A 21,788-nucleotide genomic window follows, 5' to 3' on the forward strand; every position below is an offset into this window, starting at 1 on the left:
AGCATTACGTAAGGAGGGGATAACAGACAAGCACGAAACACGGAGCTCGCAGGACCTGCCAGCTCTGCCCGGGACAGCCCAGCAGAGACGCTCGGAGAAGGGAGCCCTTCTCAGGCCGGGAGTAACCTGGAGGCTTCTCCTCCCGCGAGGCAGAGGGAAACGGGGAAACAAAATCCACGCTCTGGCTGCTGCTGCCTGATTCCTCACTGCTGCCAAAACCATCTTAAAACACAGAAACAAATCCGAACAACAGTGCTCCGAACGAGAAAAGGTTGAAAGACTGAACCCACGTGGTTGGCATATTATTTTCAAAGCTCCAGGTAAAAGCAGGGATCTAGACCAACTTCTGCTATCCCAGTGAGAGGAATTTAATTTTCATTGCAACAAAACCCATTTGCAGCACTAAACCCAATGAGTTCTCATCAAGGACTTTCCTCGGCAGTAAGGACTGCCAAAGTAGTAGGAACCAAATTGTTGTCAGCTTAAGGACAGCCATCTGCTCAGCCTCTTTCCAGCTGCCATGCTCCAAATCTGGGGGTGGATAATGATCATTTATGCTTCTCACCAAGCTCAATGGGAAAAAAATCTAGGAAGGAAAAAAAACCCCAAACCAAAAAACAAAAACCAAACAAACCAGGAAAGCAACACTGCAGGGATCTAACTGGGAACAGAGATGGAAGTAGGAGAAAAAGAAATTAGTTTTTTTTAAAACAATGTTTTTTAAAGAGTCCTATTGACATCTGCTTTGTAAATGTTCTGTCATTATTTATGGCCTCAAGAGCACGGAATTGTCTCTGTAGTTACAACCATGCTACTCCCATGTTTTGGCTTCGCTAGCAAAGACCCGGCAGCGTTTCACACACAGTTTAGTTAAAAGTGGACTAATTTAACATTCTTGATGGTTCCTTTTAGCGCAACTGTTGCTAATTACCAGCTCCAGAATGATCTGTTAATCTGGGAGCCAAAGTGGTTCCACAGCAGCATTAAATACGCCAAGACAAAAAGGAGTGAGGGAAGAAAAAGAAAAAAAAGAGGCATTGGAGAGGGTCAAGTTTTAGTGAACTAAAACGAATTATGTGGCAGGTGGAGTTGGTAATACACAGTACATCCTAAATTGGACCTGTGAAGAGAATAATTCTGTTCCTTGAAAAGTGGAAAAAAAAGGTGACGGTTTGTAAAGCTGTGCAAATGCTGGTTTTGGTGGCACGTGCAGGAAGCTGGCTTGAAACGTGATATATGCTCCTCGGGATCGGGGGAGGCATTAATCTGCGCTCACTGCTCTTCGCCTGCGGCAGAGCGACCCATTGCACAGCAGCGCTGGAAGCTGCCTACGGCGCGGGAGCGAGCCGGAGCAGCAAGCGCCTGCGGTGCCCGCGTCCGCGTAGGAACCTCATCCCAGGACACGACCTCGGCTTGCTAAGTTGGTTCCTGGGCACTGCACATGGAGGGATATAAACCAAAATTAAGCAGGGTGGGAAGAGCAGCACTAGCCCCCTCCGAGGAAGGGACCAGAGTGGGTCGGACCCCGCTGCAGAGGGGGGCTGCCGTATCCCACACTTTGATGAGACACAACTTTGTCCTCAGTTTAACTTGACCTGCCCGAGGTTTTGCCTTTCTTTCCATCCATCTTCTGGAGGCTCTTTTGAGATTGGAGATTTGTACAATTTTCCCATTACAAAAGTCATGAAGAAAGCAGTGTTACCAATGCCACGACATGATTTTTTTTTTTTAAATGATTCATTGGGCCTCTCACAAAATAAGATTCCTGCACGCATACCTAAAACAAACAACAGAAGTCACCTAGAAAAGAAAGGGATTTTTTTTTTTGGTTTAACCGTTATTACAAAGACAACCTCTACGCTGAAAGCTTACAGGTGCTATGTACTGCTCTGCCTAACACAACTCCGTTGGCCATATGGAGGCTCTTGGGCTACGCGTAGCTGAAACCGCTCCAGCGCGGCTCCCCGCTGGGGCTGCCTCGCGTGATGCATACGGCCGGCCGCGCATCACGGGGGAACGGCCTGCGGCTGCGCACGGATGCACGCCAGCACACACAGCTCCACGCTCGCAAAACCGCCGCCGTGGGGTTACCCGAAACCCCAGGGGGAAGCCTGGTCCCGCAACGAGGAAGCAACAGAATCTGGGACTCGGGATACTTTTTCCCACAGTATGTAATCTTGCTCTTCCTTTTTTTTTTTTAAAAAATAAAAAAGTGGTGCACTTTTATAATGCAAAAAATACCTGGTTTTCCCCAAGCTATTTTGAAGACTAAGCTAGTGCTTACAAACAAACTGTCCCACTAATGTCACGAGGAAAATGACCTGCCACTATGACAATTCTGCACATCGCCTTCACCTTAAGGGATCAAAAACCTAATTTACAAGAAGACATACAGTTGGTGGGAATGTGCTGCATTTCTGGAACAATTTGACTTTATTACATTCAGGGAACATAAAACAACTTTGGGAACGCACTGCAAGTTGCTGAAGCATTACAGAAGAATTACAAGTTTTCGTTTAGCAGCAAAGATGATGAGATAGCAGTCTCTACAGCCTGCCGACTTTCAGCAACTACTTCTCACGATAACATAAGTCTCGGCACATCTGCCGCTGTAAAAGCGGTATTTAGACAGCATAACGGACTCGACTGATTCTATCGAACATCTGCCTGCAGCACTAACTTTAAACAGTTCACACACAGCGGAAAGTTGCTACTCATACAAGTGACTTGCAGAGATACTGGAACAGATTTCAAGGAGTCAGTGCAGAAGGATTTGGAACCTGGCTGCAAGTCGTCTGAGCACCAGCCTTAAATTGATTCTAAAAACGACGGACCACATTTAGCTGGAATCACTCAGTGAGTCTGTACCAAATGCATCATACTTGTCAACATTTCGGAAGGAAGAACCCTGGGAGTTTCATGAAGCTATTTCTTGGAGCACAGCCACAGTGAAACATTTTCCACTGTGAAATTGTGATGTTTTCAGGGAACATGGGAAACTCATGGAGCCAGGAATGCTGAAGAGGAAAACTAACGATAGCTAGGAAGATTATAAGCACAGTTAGGACTTGACAAGCTTAGTGGGCATGAGGCCATACACAGACCACTATTTAATTATGTCTCTCTCTCCCTCATATCCTAGATGATGGCACATGGAAGCGGGTCCTCTCCTTGCCTTCAAACAGGACAAACACAGATTTTAACAACACATGTTCTAACAAAACGTGCGCACATTCATTTGGCAGATAAGCAGCTCAAATTTTACTGGTTGAACTTAGTGGTGGGCTGACTGTTCAATTAGCTGCTTTAATTATTTTAAAATTGTTCTAATGCATCTCTTACTCCAAATTCTGTTTTGTTTAAAATAGCAGCTTCTGCTGTTAGGGGAGAAACATCAGCAGTAGCAACAGTTTCATTGAAAGACATGAAGAAAACGCAGTCACCAAGCGCTGAACGAGAGATGCTTCCAAGCGTGGTTTCGAATCAAGGTGAGTGACCTATAATCTAAACTCCTGGGCACCTCCCGGGCCTCTCCTCTGCTCACACCTCTGCCTATTCCTGGGTCTCCAAGGAGAATCTCAATCTCCTTTTCTTCTCCCTACAGAAATTTTCTCCAGTAAGAAAGCTAGCAAGCTCTTCCAAGGACCCTATACAGAAGGTGATCTTCACATCTCAATTTCAGAACTGGAGAATCATGAAAAGACAGCATTTGAAATTCAATTATTAGTGTCAAAAATAGGCAGGATCTGGGTTGGGGAAGGGGCTGAAGGTGAAGTTACAGATTTAATTTTGGCATTTATTACTTATGTTCTCAACAAGAGTTGGGAGTTGTGTTTTTGGCACAATAAAGGTGTACTACTCACCCTAAGTTATACTTTACCTAAATATTTTGGCCCTTACAAGAACATAAAGGTGACATTACATGACCTCAAGCATGATATATAATTTTGGCAACACTCATTTTTAGTTTTAAAACGCACTTTGAACATTCAAGAGTTTCAGAGAACAACTGCTGTGTGAAGAACCAAGCTTTCGGTGTCCAGAATACAATTGTTGGAGAACACAGAAGAACGACGGTGTCAAAAGTGTCGTACAAAATCAACAGTTCAAAGGACATGCCCTCTCTTTCTACTTCCATTTCCCTATAGATACAGTGCTTTTGGAGCTCATAATCTTGCCGTATGAGTAACTTCAAAACCAGAGTAAATTGAGGTTCATACCACTATGTTTCACACATCACGAATGACAGCAATGCTGTCCCCTCCCTCCTTCCTGAAGCATATGGTTTTCTGTCTCCAGTTTTCCTGGCCCGTATCATGCATGTCTTACACACGTGCCAGACCTCAGGATATCTATGGGGGGCTGCGCTTGCAGGCAGAGCATGAACGATCCCCAGCTTTCCCTACAGACTTCCTACAGTCTCTGCACTGTGAAGCCGTAAATGACCCACAAAGCCTGGCTCCCGCTTCCACTACTTTTTTTTTTTCCCCGTAGCATCTCAGCATCTGCGGAATCATCTGAAACAGCCTCCATCTCCCAGACATTTCCAGATTACAGAATAAAGTAGAAATCCATGCTTAAAAAAAAACAAAAACAAAAAAATCCCACCTAATAGATAGTAACAAGGTGCATTTACAACTGCATTATGATAGAGCCCATCAAGAGCTGGATGATGAGGGTGTCTGCCTAGGGAAGGAGTGCTGTCACACCAAGTCTAACCGATTGCAGGGTCTGAAACAAAGAGACCAGACGCAAGAAGAGAGGTCATTTGGCATCTGAGCATAAGGAAACAGGAGACTTGAAGGACAAGGCTCTCCCCAAGGGACAGTGACAGCACAAGGGAAGCGGCAGCTGATGCCCAGAGGACACAACACAGAACCTCCTTCTGTACCATAACACCAGAGAGGTCTAGCAGTCATCCAACACCTATGCCTCCAAGGAAGCCCAAGACGCCTGTGGTTTGAGTCACAGATCCTCATTTTTATATTTATCAAATCACAGATAAATATTTCACATTTTTGGTATTTTTCCACTCTCTTAATACAAGCTCTATACAACTCTCATTCCTCTTAATACGGGCTTCAAATCCATCTGTGACCCTCCACTGCACTGAGAAGGCCAATTACAGTGCGGTTGCTGTTTTGTAATGCAGACATACTCACAGCTGATTTTTAAAACTACTTAGAAAAGCAACTTCATTATTTTAATCCCAGACAGATGCATAGAACAAAAATATAGGTACAAATGTACAAATTACACCCTTAAATGAGCTTAGAGTCTCTCTAATAGAGAAGTAGTCAAGGATAAAATTACCAAGCAACATTAATTTGAGTAAACTTATTAGAAGTACAGTTGCAGAAATTAGCACTACTGGAACTAGTAATCTGGAAGGCAATCAAAGTTAGACAGAAGCTACCACAAGGCACAGATGTCACTTTTTTTTTCCCCACATGCACAATTCTGTATATAACCACGATCTGAAAAAGTGTCAGTCTTCTGCTTGTTTGCGAAAACACAGCAAATGCAGCAGTAACAAGTAAAACTAGAGACTCACCATCAGGCCCTTCGCTACCTTTACTTCTTTTATTTCGACGGACGCGTCTACTTTCTTCTCCAACATGCAACTTTTCTTCAGGATGAAAGAAGTTCAGCAAGGCCAGCTGGAAGAACAAGAACAAGTTTAAGCATCCTTGGAAGCAAACTGGCTTAGCTGCGTATCCTGGAGCGCGGAGTCGGAACACCAGCTCCTCCCAAACGCAACCACTTCCGTTAAACTGGGAGGGAAAGCTGAAGCGAAACGCTGGAGAGCCCCTTAGGAACGCCTCATTCATCTGAACTGGAGCTGCAAGACGCTTTGTCATGTACGATACGTGGCTTGTCACACATGAGCTGTGATATCCCCCAGAGGACTTGTGTTTGCAACCAGCACGTGCGCATCCGCGGTGCAAAGACCAGGGAAGAAGAAACAAGAGCTTGCGAGCTCTAATGTCAATTCTCTTGAACAACACTATTTGGGCAACTTAAAACGTGGGAATTAATAATGCTCTCTGCTGCAAGCAGGTTGTGGTGAATGACAAGGTCCCTGTTTGAACACACCCCGAAGAGTTAAAGCACCAGCACATACACATTCATTAAAGGAAACACCGTAATGTTCATGATATTTAGATGTGTAACACAAAGTGACGGGTAAAGTTGGGAATTTCATGCAAGAACTCCAGCACCTACGCAGCCTGCAGCAGGATCGTGTGTTTCTGTAAGGGAACAGTCCCTCTGCTACCAAACTCCCCTCAAAGTGGGCCAATCCGTACTGAAAAAGTTATTTCTGTCATCCTTCTCAAAACGGCATCCACTTTCCCTAACTAAATAAAAATCACCTTGGAAGCATTGTAAAACTTCTAAAAATTCAATCTTAATAATGAATGTGATCCCAAAAAGCAGCAGCACATTTCAGCTTCGAGTGAAAGCACGTTCCCCACTGAGGGCACACGACCTGACCCAAATGTCTGCAAAGTCGAGAAAACGCCATATCGAACGTACAGCCACGAGCACGAATCACTATAAACACAGAAAGAGTTTCGAAACACGGAGTTCTGTAGTCGCTACCTTGAGGCTTATTTTCAGAAATAAGCCTCAAATTCTGCCCATGTTTCGTTCTCGTTTTTCCCCCCAAGACCCAGCTTGCTTTAGGAACGCAGTTAAAAGAGGACCCGGGAGCGCCGGAGCTGCTTGAGCCCGGATGGCACCGGGGACAGGGACGGGCACAGCACAGCGCGCTGGGGGTGACGACAGCAACGCCGCCCCGAGCCCCCGCACCCCCCGCTGCCGGCAGATTTTCTAATTTCCTGCCGTAGACTGAGTTACTAACACCGGGATTATGGAGGGGCTGGCAATCATCAAAACCCCAAACGTTGATGCAATCGCTTCCAATTCTCTGCAGAACTTGCCCAATCCTTGAGCTCCTTCGCCAGTGCTTACTCACTGCTGGCAAGTTCTGCTCTCCCGAGCTCTCTCCTGCGAGCCTCATTAGCCACCACGATGCAAAGGTCTTCAGGGACCTTTAAATCCAATTCAGTATACCGCATAAATTAACACTTTAAACCTAGAGCAAGTACGTCTTTGTAACATGATTTTTGCCAAGAGGTGAAAATTTTACGTAGTGACGTCTTATCCATGAAAAATGGTTACTGCATTAAGGACACTTGGACAGTTATTAAATAACCATTCCTACCAGAAATCTGAATTTCAGTTTAAAGGCTTTACCAGTCTTCCCAGTTACTCCAAGAAAGAGATGCTCCTCACCCAGCCGCCTTTCCTCCAGGTATTTCCATGCCGTAAGACACACGACCGCGAGACAGACGGATGAGCTCGGGGAGCCAAACACGAGCTCTGCACGGTGCTGCACCCACCGATTGTCGGGGCTGCTTCTGCCCAGCGTGTGATATTCCCCTTTAAACTTGAGACCTTTGACTGCTGTTACTTGATTCACACATACGCACGCAAATCAGATGCACGCGTCTAGGAGAGGAACGGAGAGGCTTCAGAAAAGCAGCCCCACAGGTCACCGACTTGGTTCCTCTCCCAAGGACAAACCCTACGGGATCGAAGCAGCACTCAGACAGCGGAGAACAACAAACTCCTTTCCTGCATCACTAGCTAAAGCAGGGGCTCGTTAAGCTGGAGGTCATGACGGTCCCTACCAAAAGCAATGACCGTTAGCGGCCGCTCTGCTTGTGCCGTGGAGGGAGCAGGCAGGTTGAGGACGAGGGAGTTTGGTCTCCAAGTGCTCTCCGACAGGGCAGTATCGAGACCATTCTGGCACATGCTCTTCTTTCCAACAGCTAGGATTACAATTCACTGTACAGAGGCTATAAACTCACTACACAGGTGCTAAAGCCAGTGTAAAACTTCCAGAAGATGAAGATACCTCACTGCAGAGGAATGCACGATCCCCCGGGGTCGTTTGCTCCTCAGCCCCCAGCTGCGAGCCCTGGGCCGCAGCGAGTTATCCCCTCTGCTGACAGTCTTCTTCCAGGTTGAGAGTGGCACGTTCCTGCTTCTTAATGAACAACTGCCGCATTTGGCACTTGTAGCTTTATTCCAGTTTGGCTTTGAAGCTCATACAAGCCCTGATACACTATTTCACATTCTTCTTTTTTAGAAAAACCTGAACCAAAAGGTTTCCCGGTCCAAGTGGTTGCTATTCAATCCCACCTGTCCACAGGTAGATCTGAATTTAATAAAACTCTTGAGGTTTTATCCTTTGGCTCCTTGCTGCAACGATGCCGTGCTACCAAAGGAAGCAAAATTAGGCCCCGTGAACCACTCGAGGGCAGCCTGGGACCTGGCATGGGTCCCCTCCACCGCCTGAACGCAATCACACTGATAAAACACAGCGAAAAAGCAGTGTCAAGTAAAAGCAGGCACTTATGGACCTAAGGGAGGACTACTTACAGTGCCGGATGGGGAACAATTGCATGCTCTCATTTACACTCAAAGAAACGACGTAACTAAGTCTTCTCAGCCAACTGAGAAGACAAGCCAACGTCCTCGCTGTGTTTTATAGCATCAGGCATCTGAGCGCGCCAGCCCAGACAAAGAGCAACAGCGTGAGTGGAAGGATGCGCCGCCGTGGCTGCTGAGGATATCTCAAAGCAGGAGGCCTGATGAGCAAAAAGACTGAAAGTTTTTTTAAACTTGATTTAAATCAAGTCAAAACACTGTCAACCTAGTCTGAGAAACACATCACACTATAACACAGGTTAAAATGTCAATGAAATCACCAGTACCGCTTTTGGGTGCCATTACTGCTTGGCTCTCCTATTTGAGCTTCACAAAGCATGAACAAATAAAAGCACTGAACATTACATGTTTGTGGAACCAGCATGTTGAAATGTGCAGCTTCACTCAAAAAGAAAAAAAAGAAAAAAAAGAAATCCTACTAACTTCAATGAAGTGACATGAACTGCTTCTGGCACTAATGTTAAAAATGAAATCTTTCATTTTAAGAAAATTTGGACATATGTCAAATCATCATTTTAAGAGTTGGGAGGTGACAAAAGCAGAAGGAAACTAAACATGCCACTAAAATCGCTCAGTGCTGGGTCTTTTTAAAGGTAGCTGAATGTGCTGAAGATTAATTGTTGGGAATAAGGAATCATATTTTAGGCAGTATCTATCCAGCTATGAACTCTTAATGATAAAAGATTATTGGATAGCTTCAGTGTTACTTTATGGGCAGGGAAAAGAAAAGCAGCAGCACTGTTCAGGCTGATATGCTTCCGGTATATTCTTGTCAAAATTCAGACTGTCAGGACCTGGAGACACAGAGAACTTTGAGCATCACTTACTACTAGATAACAAAGGACTCAGCCCTGATTTCTTTTTTTAAATAAATTGCATTTTCTTTTACTTAATTTGATCTCAGAACTCTTAATTACCAACATAAAGAATATTTTCTTTAATTACTTGGTAATGTTCTTCAAGTACTGTTCCACGGTTACCTTAGAAAAAATCCCCCCAAGCAATGGGAAAAGCAACTTAAAATGAAAACGAGAGATTACAGAACGTGTTAACTCAATGCTCTTCCTTTGGAAGAGATGTGAGGTGAGAAAGCATAGCTCACTGTAACTAATAAGAAAGGTAAAAATATATATAACTTGCTTAGCACTCATATCAGAATGGAATAAGAGCATTCTTAAAAGTCAAACACATATAGGTACATTCTTCAAAAGCGTCGCTGTTTTTTTTAGGGAAACATGACATCAGTCCGATGCTTGAGCTGGCACTAAAAGGAACCGGCAAGTTCTCAAAGCTGCAGAGAACTGATTTTCGCCACTTCTGCGTTCGCCGAGCTAGAGACTACGTCTGAGGAGCCCAACAAGCACCTACCTGTTTCCAGAACAGAAGTATTTGCTCCCACATAATTAAGCAATAGCTATGTAAAAGTTTGGAACAATCACTGTTCCCCTCCCTCCAACCTAAAGCCTCAAATTACCTTAATTTTAGAAACACCATGTAAATCTATTATGACTCTGTACTTTCAATCAAGAAAATAAAGTCACTGGAGGATGCTTAAAAGGTCAAAAAGTGAAGAGAAAAATAATCCCAAGGGAAAACATACCTTAAAATAACCTGTAAAACAATAGTAAAAGCATGCCTTACCAGAATGAATCAGTTATACCTTGGTTTCTCTCAGCAAAATAAAGAAAAACAAAGGCCTGCATACAAAAGCACTTATTTTCTCTGCAGCAACATGCCGAATCCTCTCTGGAAATGCTGAACAATAACGCTCCGGAATGTCAAAAGAACACAATAGGAATTACCAAAATAACATTGCCTGCAGTTAGTCAGAAACTAATCTCTTTTGTAAAGAGCGACATTCCACAGTCTACAGAAGTGAGACTAAAGACACTTCACATATTTTTTTCTTAAAAAGTACCATAAAATAGGAAGCTTTCTTCAGGATATGAAACCCAGATGTATCATGGAGTTCTTACTGGATATGCAAACTATGTGCAATAAAACACAACACTGCAGTGCTAAAATAATTGTTACAGTTTGAATATTTAATTGCATCCCTCTGCAAATACCTTAAATAACATGCATCCCTCAAAAATACATTTTATAGGCATGAAGATCCACTGGAAACCAAGGGAACATATTTCAGTGGGCTCAAACAGCATGAAAATGAGAGAGGTGAAAAAACACAACCCAATCTATGTAATCATGTGCAAATGGCACATTTTTTCCTTAAGCAGAATGGTCCATAGGAAGAACTAATATTTTTACCTAAAAGCAACAGAATTGGAAAAAGCTGACAAGCTTTTGGGTGCACAAACCCTAGTCCTGAAGAAACCTTATGCTCCTGCTGAGCTCCACCAACAGCAAGAGCCTTCTGGCTGCGTCACTCTGGATGAGGCTAAACGACTGCACGTGTACACAATTTTGGTTTCCGAAAAGCGTTAGCATGACGGGGCAAAAAAGCAGCTGAAAGGTCAGGTTACAGGTTTACAGGAGCCCCTTAAAACAAAAAGCAATACTACCTGCAGCTTCTGGGTTTGCTTTTCAGATTAGGTAAATTATCGATACACATTTTGGAGTATACCTCCTATGCATTCTTACAATGAGACTCAAAGCAAATTCATTATGTCAAAAACAAAAAAACCACCCTGATCTGCACGCTGTATTTCTTAGAGTTTGCTTCTAATTAATAATGAGAACGCTGCAGCAGCCAGCTTTAGATCTAGTCAAAAAACCTCACGCTCTCCTGCAGCACAGTATCTCAAAGCACCAGAGAACAAGCATGAAATCATCCTCTTACACTCCTGTTTAATGTTATTGTTAAAGTCAAATTCCCTCATTCATCTGCAGTTTTGGAGATTATTAGCATGAGAAGACTAATAACCAAACTAAGCTCTTTAGAGACATTCTTTGCAAGTAGTGCTGTCGCTTTTCTGGCACTCTGAAGTTCAGCAGTCGGAATTTGCGGTTCAGAGTAACAGCAAATTGAGCATTAACCCCATCGTCCTACATCAGAAACACCCCTGTGGTATCACGTGGCGTAAAAAGCCAAACAGATTTTGTATTTCCAAGCAGACTAGAAAAGAAGTTCTGCGAGTAGCTTTGTTTTACTGAAAAAAAGCATTCCACATACTTTAAGCCTTGCTTTCGTCATCGTTACTTTTCCTTATGAAAACGCAAGAAGAGTAAACAATTCACATCTCAGCATGATAAAACAGGACAAAAATTTCCACAAGGAGTCTTGTTTGCAAGACGCCACAGTTCTGAATGCAAAATTCTTGTAACATGATACATATCATGAGATAAAACATGGCCAGAGATAGTAAACAAGAAAGTAACAATTAAAATTTCTATAAACCATAATTCTCAAATCCCATCTTACACCTCCAAATCTTCTCTTTTCAGCCCAACTCCTCTGCACACTTCCTTTCCAGGGGATTTGAAGTAGGTTACATTCGGTCCCCTCCAAATCCCCCACTGGCTTCTTTTCTGCACGAAAGCTCAATACCATCCGCTCCTTCAAGACTGTCCATAACTCTTCCTAGCCCCATTGCTCCATCCCTCTCATCGCTCCCTGTCGTCCTTCCTCCGCGGTGCTCCGACGCCGGCAGACCGCTCTTTTTGCCAGCTATTCACACTGAAGCCTGAGGTCCCAAAGGCACAAAACATTGGTTTTGAATTGATAGGAAAAACACAATTCCCCCCATTCTAATCTGCACGTAATGATCCCGACTGAGGCTTTTTGGACTCAACAGTCATCTTCAATTTATTTTTATTCTTTACGTCCCAAAGCTATGAGATAAAGGGATTCTGTTATCTCCATCTTCTACCTAGGGAATTAAGGCATCGGAGATACCACGCAGCCTATCCAGACCCACATGGGAAGTCTGCGCGGGAGGAGGGCCTGGAACCCTGCCTCCGAGCTGGGGCTGCGACGGCGGAGCCCCCTCTGTCGCAACACTCAGGAGACCCTTTGCAACGAGTGGTGACTCCGTGGCCAGCCAAGCAAGCCTGGGGCAATTATAAAATCGGACACAACCTTGGCCTGAGGGGTGGAACGGGAACAGGTCACCCAACAGGGACCGGCGCGCTGCACCCGCTGCTGCCTCCGCGGAGAGCTAACGCCCTTCTTGGTAAATCCATGGCCACGAACAGAGCACAACCACTTTTAAAAAACAGATCTGAGTTGCTTCTGAGTGTTTCTATCCTTTGGTTGAAAAGCCTTTCAACAGAGGACTGTGCAATCATATCCTTTACATATGGAGCCCAATAAGTCATCTTCTTGGGTCTTCTAGGCACTGTGGTAATTGAAAGTTATTAAACAACGATAAAAGAGAAGGGAGCATATTTTCCTAAGTTTTAATTGGTATTTTGTTATTCAGGAAAGCCACTGTATTTTTCAGCACAGATCATTAAACTGATTCCCAATTTATCAATTCAATCCTTGTTACAGACTGACCAACATAGTGAATTAATAGTCACTAGAGACTACAACGCAACTCAAACTTTCCTTCAGAACTGAACCATTACCAAAAGCTTTACTCTTCATTCTTCCTTTTTATGGGCAGCATTTGTTAGGGAATGGGACAAGACCTTCAGGGAACGCTGGCAGAGCAGCGCGCAATCCTGCCGGAAAAGCATCTGCGTCCAGCTGCCTGGCCCGCAGTCCTGGGCACCGCGAGCCAGAGCCGCTGCCGAGGTGAAGACTAATCCCTGTCCTTGGGCGACCCGGGCAGCACAGTACCATCCTACAGCTCCAACGGGGAAGGAGGAGCTAGTCCAAGAGAAGGCCTGCAAAGGAGAAATTTCTTCATTAATGTAGAGAGCTCCTCCAGGGTAGGAAGCAGAGTAGGAAAAACGGATTAAAAGAGGCCACTTCAGGAAAGGATTTCCCTCTCAGTGCGTATGACCAACTTTACAACGTTAAATAATCCAGAAGACTCCGTCCTTTCCATCTTTTCAAATAATTGCTGGACACCCAAATGTATCAATACTGTCTTTTTTCAGAGAGGACTTTTTTCTCCCAAATCTTTATCTCAGCAGAAAATAAGTGATTTTCTAACTAGAGCTTTTAATAGTAGTCCTGGCTATACGGCAGTCGTTTTGTTTTCACATGCTGAAAACTCCCACAATTACAGCGACCAAGCTTTCACTAGGAAAACTAGTATCCTCTCAGAATGAAAGGAAACTAGAACAAGACTAAATATTTTAAATGATAGTACCTGCTCTCAGCAGTCCTAATTGGGAATAGCAACAGGACTTGGTCTTGGCACTGACTGGAAGCAAGGGAAAGCCGCCTCCTGCGAAGGCTCTCTCTTGGCCTGGGGACATACAGTGTTTACTATCCAAGCTGTGATTGCTCTTCCATATCTCCAGCTGCTGATACACGATTTTAGCCTGGCAAGAGAGTTTCACTCATGCAAAAACCTCAGCCACAGTTTTTAAGGCATGCACTATATAGACACAGCTGAGGAGACAAAACTTCAGAGGCTAAAGTCAGAGCTACAGACTACAGGCAAGACAAAAACCGTTCTGTGACAACATCTAGATCAAGTAGCCTTAGAGAACAACTCCTTATGCAACTAATGTCAAGGTTTCCATTAGCAGCCACCTCTGGGCTGCAGGTCAAAGCATCAGAGCTGTCAACGGTCATGCAGAAGGTCCCCTCCATTCATCTGGAAATCGAGAGCGCTGACTGTGGGCATGGGGCCCACAGCCCCATGTGCGGATGGCTAGCCAAGGGTTTTGCTGGGGCACGTCCAAAGCAGAAGTCAACCGCAAGAGCACTGACTTCAATGAACAACTCTAAGGGTGACTTTCTCTGCACTTAAAAAAAAAAAAAAAGAAAATAAAGGTATAAGCAAAGGGAACACCTGACCCACACTGGAGATAACACTTGCTTCTTACTTTCTGTGAACTCAGGGAAGCTGAAGCAAATACATTTAAACTTTGGAAAGCAGGAACACGGCACCAGTAGCAAACATGAATTTCTTTCACGTGGAAGCTGGGAGGAAGAGTCTTACTTTGGAGAGTGAAGGGTTCTGACATACATTCAATGCAGGCAGAATAGACCATATAAACTCAGGAAAGCCAGTTTTTGTCATATTTTTCTAGTCTTGTCAGTCTTTGGCAAGGTCTTGTATACAATTGCTAGTTCTCCATATAAAATTTGTTTTCAGAATAAAACGGAACCAGTTACAGATTCCAAATTCCTCAGTTACACACACACACGTGCAGCTTTAACTGACTTTGTAAGAGCACTTGAGTACCCGAGACCTAAATTTGTTAACAAAGCAACATAACCTAGAGCCTAAAAGACTGTGGTTTGGTTTACAAGGCTGCTTGTCTCAACACACACTTCTGTTTTGGTCTGTATTTTAGTTGCTGACTCCTAAGTGAAAGCTTCATCCAAGGGTACTATGCTGTTAATGCTCCAACTAGACAGAAACCTGAGGGAATCATATACTACATCTAATATAAAGCAATGGTTTAGTTTTGCAATTTATTACACCTGTTGGCACTGAAAGAGCTAAAAACACAACCCAGATGTTAGGTAAAACAAGGTCAAAGTGAAGTTTAACAGCATATACAAAGACACCTGCACTAAATATTTTAATGGTAGCAAGACTAAGAGATTCCTGCTTGAGATTTCCACATCCTGGTAGACCTGCCGTAAGTTCTGGGAACATATTGGTTAAACTGCTGAAAAGTATCAATATCAGTTTAAGGTAAGGAGCCTAAATCAGTTCCTTTTGTTTCCCAGGGAAATCAGACTTAGCTGTGAACCAGAGCCAGACAAAGATCTGCTGTCTATTACCACAAATTCTCAGTTTTTCACATTTTAATTAGCCTTCATGGTCTTTTTCAATCCCATTTTCAGCCAGCTGGGCTACTTCCCCCTCCATATGTAGGTCACAGCTTCTTCTCTTACATACCCATGGTAATTTTTTTCTTATTTTAGCATTCTATATCATCAAAGCATTTGTGCACTGCTATAAAGCACTGAGCACGCTTGCTTTGGAAGGGGGTGGAGGGGAACACTATACGCTGAAATGTCTCTATTTTAGCCCTATTTCCTCCTTTTGTCTGTTTTTCTCCATCTGTGCCTTTGCTTATGCTTTCTCACTGCCTGGATCTTCTCCAGTATGTCCAGAACAGCAAGAAATCAACAGCATAAACCTCCTTGAAGCAGTAATGCCTCTCGAATGTCCTAACATTAGGCATCAAGCCAGCAAAGAGTTTCAGGGCCTGCTCTGTGCCCTGTGAAACTAGAGACTGGAGTCTCTCAAACCTACAAAAGCTTGTATCCAAGCACAGCTATGTCTTCTCAGGAGGCAATTTCCTTTTACTATGTTTGAAATCTTTTTTTAAGAACACCCGACACGTTCCACTAGCCATGACGGACCACTGAGTCTGTGTTGCCTCCACAACTGAATCCCATCACCTGCAACACACCAGAGAGAGCAGAAGATGCAGTTTTCCCACTCCCTACTAAAGCATGCTTCTCTTCCACTCAATGGCCTCCGTTTGCACTGCCTTCAGGTGTTTCTCCTAAGAGAAGGGAGCTCTGAAGTACTACTATCTCAGACAGTTGAGCAGACTGGCTTCTTGAAAGAATAATGAGTTCTCTCTTTTCTGAAAGCCACCTCCAAAGCAGGTACACCCTGATAGTGATAAAGCCATCTCTTGCAAAAACTAACGAACCAGCAGAAGACGGAAAACTGGATCGTGCTCTGGAGCGTTCCACTGAAGATACAGCTGTGGTACCTGAACAGAATACATTTTTAAGTTTTCTGATATTTTTCCATTTATCTTTCAAAGTTCTACATATCTAAATCCATTACTTGAGTTGCTACTAGTTACAGTGAAGTACCAATTTGGATTTTCTCATTGAGATGATCCCTGAAGTAGAAAGTTACAGGACACATGTCAAACACTGGAAAGTCAAGAGTCTGAGGAACTGATACTTTCTCCGCAAACTTAATCCTGCCCTTGATATCAGAGATCTACTGCTACCCTCTCCTTCCCCAAATGAAACTTGCTGTTTTCTCTGTGAGGATCACAGCTCCAAACCAGCACTCCTCCTCCCAGCCACACGGTGCCAGCCGTGGAGCACAAGGGACGAGGACGTCATCTCCGCACGCTGCACCAGCCTGCGCTGTCACTCCTGGGGAACCGACCGTCTAGTCCGGTGGGGGAAGCTTGGCCACGGCTGCCGTGCCGGGGGATCGGACACCCGTGATATAGGCTGGCTTCCTTAGGCCAGCACACGGGGTAGGGGATGGAAAGTCAGGTGTGTAACTCAGTTTGCCAGTGTTTAAAGTTTAAGGATTATACTCATGTTCTGTAAGATCCTGAACAGTTCATGGCAATACCAGAGTCACATAACCATTCCATATTAATAATTTTTTTTCCTATTTATTCCAGATTAACAGAATTTTGAGAACTTTTGGCTCTAAACTGTTCAGGTTGATAAAGCCTTTATAAATATATGTGTGTGTGTGTATACAAACACACACATTTTTTTTTCCTTGCTCCACAACAAACAAAGACTTCCTGTTAGAGGGCATTTCTATTTTCAGCTCAGGGGTTTTAAAAGCCCATTTTCTAAAACTGGATCTTAAAATAGGCCTTCAACGTGGATTAATTTTTATGAGATTTCATTGAAAGGAGGAAAATGGCAGGGAGAGATAAGGAGGGATTCAAATAGTCCACATGAAACTCTATTACCATTTAAAAAAACAAAACAAGTCTCCTGTAAATACAATGTCCATTAAATAATGGATCCACTATATAAAAAAAATCTGCTACAGCGTAGTAACTGAGGAGAATCTCAACCAAATTATTGCCTATGCATTTCAAATAGTCTTCATATTGATGTTTTCTCAATGAAAGAGCTAGAAAAACAAGAGTAAATTACAGATAGCAACATACTTGACTAATTTTCAATTGCTGATTCATTTCCTGCAGCAGGGCATCGCCGCTCATGCAGGTTAGAAAATGCCAGCGCAGTATGTTTGGACCTGTCAAGCAGCCGAGGCGATACAGGACAAGGACATCAGAGAGCTCACAACCTTGCACTTGAACTGGTGGTGTAAAGCATTCTGTTCCGACTAGGAAGGTTTTGATGCCAATTCCCGTAGCGGCAGGAACTCGCGGTATTGTGGTGGGACACAGTTGCTGCCAATTTATTTCTGTAAAATGGATCGATTCAAATGAATTATGCCTTGTTGCCTAATTAATCAGATCCAGTGATTACTGCTGAAAGAGACTGATCTCATACAAATGTGATCCAGTGCTTTTAAAGCATTTGTTCCCTTCCAGGGCATGGCTATGCAAACAAGTCACCGCAAGGTAGAGCTAGGGTGTGGATTTACAGCATGTTAACGATACCGCTGTAATGGCCAACGTGCATGCCCCTACCATGCAGAGGTTACAAAAGAGCTTATCCCTTAATGAGAGCACTCACTGATGCTGTGCAAACTAGACTCTTCAGATTTTCAGAAGCGAGATCTCAAGTGATTCAGCAATTCTCACACCGCGGGGCGCATCATCTCAGGTTTGTGTTGTGCCTTACGCAGAACAGGGAAAAAACTAGTTTCCACCAAAAAGAAACGAGGGAGATGACCTGTTCCAAGCTGCTGAAGCCACCTGGTCTACTGGCTGCAGCTCCACCTGAGCTCATCATCTTGTACATAAACAGGAACAGGACATAGCATGAGAACAAGGAGAAGGAGGAAACGTTCCCCTGTGCCTCCACTCTGGAAAGCAGAGAGAGCCAAGATAATCCTCAACTCATGGCACCTGGGAAACAAATTATTTCGTCTCCAGATAAATGTAATTCTTGCCAGAAACTGAAATTAAATTGCTGTTTATTTTCCTCCTAGTTTGGTTTCCCCTGGCTGCATTAGCTTAACTGGCAGAAGACGTTTCCTCTGGAAGCCTGCAGAGACGCCCTTGGACACCTCTCCCACACACGCCGAACAGCCCCGGCACACGCCGCTCGTGCCAAAACCACAAGCACAAGGGGGAAAAAAAAACCCAACGGCATTTTACATATGGCTTCCTAAAGAAGTAAAGCTTGTGCTGTCACGATCTCCTGTGCCATCTCGTCACCTCTCCAGACCTAGGAATCCATTGTCCTGTTTTAACCAAATAGGGAAAATAGTTTGGCAAAAGCAAGCAAACAAATCAAACCCTTAAGCTCTCCAAAAGTTTCAAGATAATCAGCAGATACAACAGACACAAAACATAACGCCCCTGTCCTCGAGCGGAAAGCTGCAGCGTGCGTACTCCAACAGCCGGCAGAGCACGAGGAAGAGGAGCGGTGCTCGGACACGCCACTGCCCACGCCGTCCTTGCCCAACGCGGCACACCGCTACCGGCACGGCACCGACCTGGGAGCACGCGGGGCCTATTGGCAAGCGCAAATTAAGAGCACAAGAAGGGAGATACGGAACAACCCCCTGGAAACAGCGTTCCACACATTTCGCTGCTCTTGGAGCAACTTGCCTCCTTTAGGATCTCCGACAGCTCTACCAAGGCAAAGGCTGTTTGCTGCGTTGGCAAACCAACGGGGCAGAAGCAAGTCCTCCTGACCGCGCAACGCGCTCCCATGCTGGACCAGCGCCCTGCCACTACGGATTTTGGGATGTACTCGGCCCTTTAATATGCTGCCTGTGCTACAGAGGTTGATAACGTGAGTGTCGTTGGGTCAATCCACAGATTTCATATGATACCAGCATAAGAAAACAGCAGAAACCTGAGCTTTGAAAAGCTGCTAATGGTTTCCAACCAATCTAAGTAAGAAACATTAGGATGTACTGTAGAAGTGGAAATTCCAAAAAACAATCTGGGAATAACACAGGAACTCTAATTCATTCACATCTAGATATTCCATAAAATACCGTATCTCACACAGCTGGTCCTAAATACAGGCAATGCCACATCCCGAGCCATCCTCTAGGCTGGGCTTCAGCACTGCCAAATAACCCCGTTCCACTTGCTGGAGCCATCATACAGATTCATAATCAGAAAAACAATCTCAGTTTACTGTCCACATAAAAGCAAAGTGACTGCTGGTAATCAAAAGAAAATGCATCAAACCGCCCACTAGTCTGATCAGCGGTCAATCGAGTTCGAGTTCCAGCTCGACCAGTACTTGCAAGCACATTCTGAAGTTAACCATCGTCTTTCCAGCAAGTGAACTTGATTATGACTTTCAGTCTTTGGTTATGAGCAAAACACAGTAATACAAGAAAGGAGAGGTGTTATTATATATTTATATATACATACATATAAATATATATTGTATTATATATCCTTATTATATCCTTTGTGCAAGCCAAGCCTCTCTGTTTTAAACTTTGATGTGATGAAATAGAGAGCATGTCTTTTAAACAGGCAAGATCAGTGACAGAAATGATGCTGCACAAAACAGCAGTCAGCACAACTTTTCATGGCATAAGGGTCCACTAGGTTGTCAGCCCAGCCAGATGTTTCCATCTAGCAAGCCAGGCCAGATGGTGCACAGCTGTTCAAAATCTGTCCTCGTTAGTTCTTCTGTATGATAACGCTGGGGAGGTCAGTTACTTATAACTCTCTTCTTACAGGTTTTTGCTTTCTGAGACTGGAACAATTTGACTTTGTACATGCCTTCTAGTCTGTCAAGATGGGTAAAAATATTTAGGTATTTAATTCTAAGTTTGCATGTGCTACTTCTGGAACTTTGGTAGTTATTTTCTCCATTACACAGATACAGCACACCAAGGCACAGCAAGATTAACTGACTTTTTGAAGGTTAAGAAAATAAGTCACACAAAAAACAAAATATGATTTTTTTCCATAAGCCATTCTGTTCATAACAAATTCCAAAAAGCTTGTTTAATCACTAAGATTTGCAAGCTGGCCTTTAAGTCTTTCTGAATACTACTTACCCCAGTTTATTTCCAATCATTTAAGGTTCAAAATTCAATTTTAAGTGTATGTATAACACAACACAGCTATTCCTTACTTGCTTCTCTGAAATGGACCTCACTGACTCTTTCACAGGAAAATATAATATTGCCTGTCTTTTTTTCCAACCATTCATTTTATCATTATCCTTTTCTCTCCTCCTACTATTTTTTCTTTCTTGCTTAGTTATTCTTATTCTATTACACAGTCAATATTTCCCTCTTTGTGTGTTCAACAGAACCATACACTTACAGCAAACTCACTTCAGAAGGAACTCCCTAACCTTTATTCTTCTAGGAAACAAAAGAAACTCTGAATAATGACCAAACTGCAATAGGGGCAGCTATTGCTAGTAACAAAGATTAACACAGTCTGTCGGAAGGGCCTGCCCCCGTGGGCTGGCAAACAGTCCAAAGCCAAAGCATCCGGGCATCTGCTCAAACTGCACGGTCGGATGTGAGTGCTCTTGCAAAGGAGGCAACGAGAGCAGACTGCGTTGTACGCTACACTAAAATCACAACCTCGGACTAGTGCCCTGGCCCACTCTGCATCTTCACTGCTGAGAAGTCCTCGACAGGATCCAGAACGCCTGAGCTGGGTTTCAGACTTGCCAAGCCAGCAGGAGTGGGCAAGCACACTGAGAGATGAATCAAAGCGGGATTCGCTGCGCCAAAAAGCTGTCACTGGTTGGTAGGACATGGGTGTGTGTGCACACACATGCAATTTAGAGTCAGGCCACTGGAGAGCATCTCCGACGCTCCCGCAGCCAGCACACGTTTCCCGAAGCCTGACCCTTCCTTGCTCCGGTTGCCCATTCCCAACCACCAGCGATGACAGCTTCCCGTGCGTGCACAGCAAGACCTGCCACGCCAGAAGGCTTTCATCCCTGGCCACATTAGAGTGCCAAGCCCTGATCCCAAATCCAAGGCAATCAGAGCTGAGCACGCTCAGCATCTCGCACAGAAAAACTGTTCGAGTACATCTGGGGAACCCACAGCTAACACTAATTCATGACTTGCTCTGTGCTGCTGCATTAGCAAGTACTATGTCAGATCACTGAACGTTCAGGTTTATCATACCCTGGAAACCGTCAGCGGCACATCGAAGCCAGAAGAACTTCTGGGACTACCGGACGTAGCCAGCAGCCTCCTAGCTGACATCTGGCGTTGGAAAATAGGCAACAAGCTGAGCAGCAGAGGACGGGAGATTTGCCACTGTGTCTCACGATCTCCAAACATGCAGCCTGGGCACCCACACTGGAAGCCTCATCTAGACACTGCACACTTGCTATTGATAGAAAACACTGCTGTAGC

General features: G+C 44.2%; 1 protein-coding gene across 4 annotated transcripts in view; it reads right to left on the minus strand.

Moving 5' to 3' along the window:
* The window catches only part of EDA (ectodysplasin A), a 103,353-nt gene that overhangs the window by 31,637 nt on the left and 49,928 nt on the right, over positions 1–21,788 (minus strand). For all 4 annotated transcript variants that reach the window (XM_064518476.1, XM_064518475.1, XM_064518474.1 and 1 more), the window contains exon 2: positions 5,555–5,660. In XM_064518476.1, coding sequence (XP_064374546.1) covers positions 5,555–5,660 — 106 coding nt within the window. The remainder of the gene's footprint in view (positions 1–5,554; positions 5,661–21,788) is intronic.

The sequence above is a fragment of the Dromaius novaehollandiae genome, chromosome 11 (genome assembly GCF_036370855.1).
Source record: "Dromaius novaehollandiae isolate bDroNov1 chromosome 11, bDroNov1.hap1, whole genome shotgun sequence".
In the NCBI taxonomy this organism is placed as follows: domain Eukaryota; kingdom Metazoa; phylum Chordata; class Aves; order Casuariiformes; family Dromaiidae; genus Dromaius; species Dromaius novaehollandiae.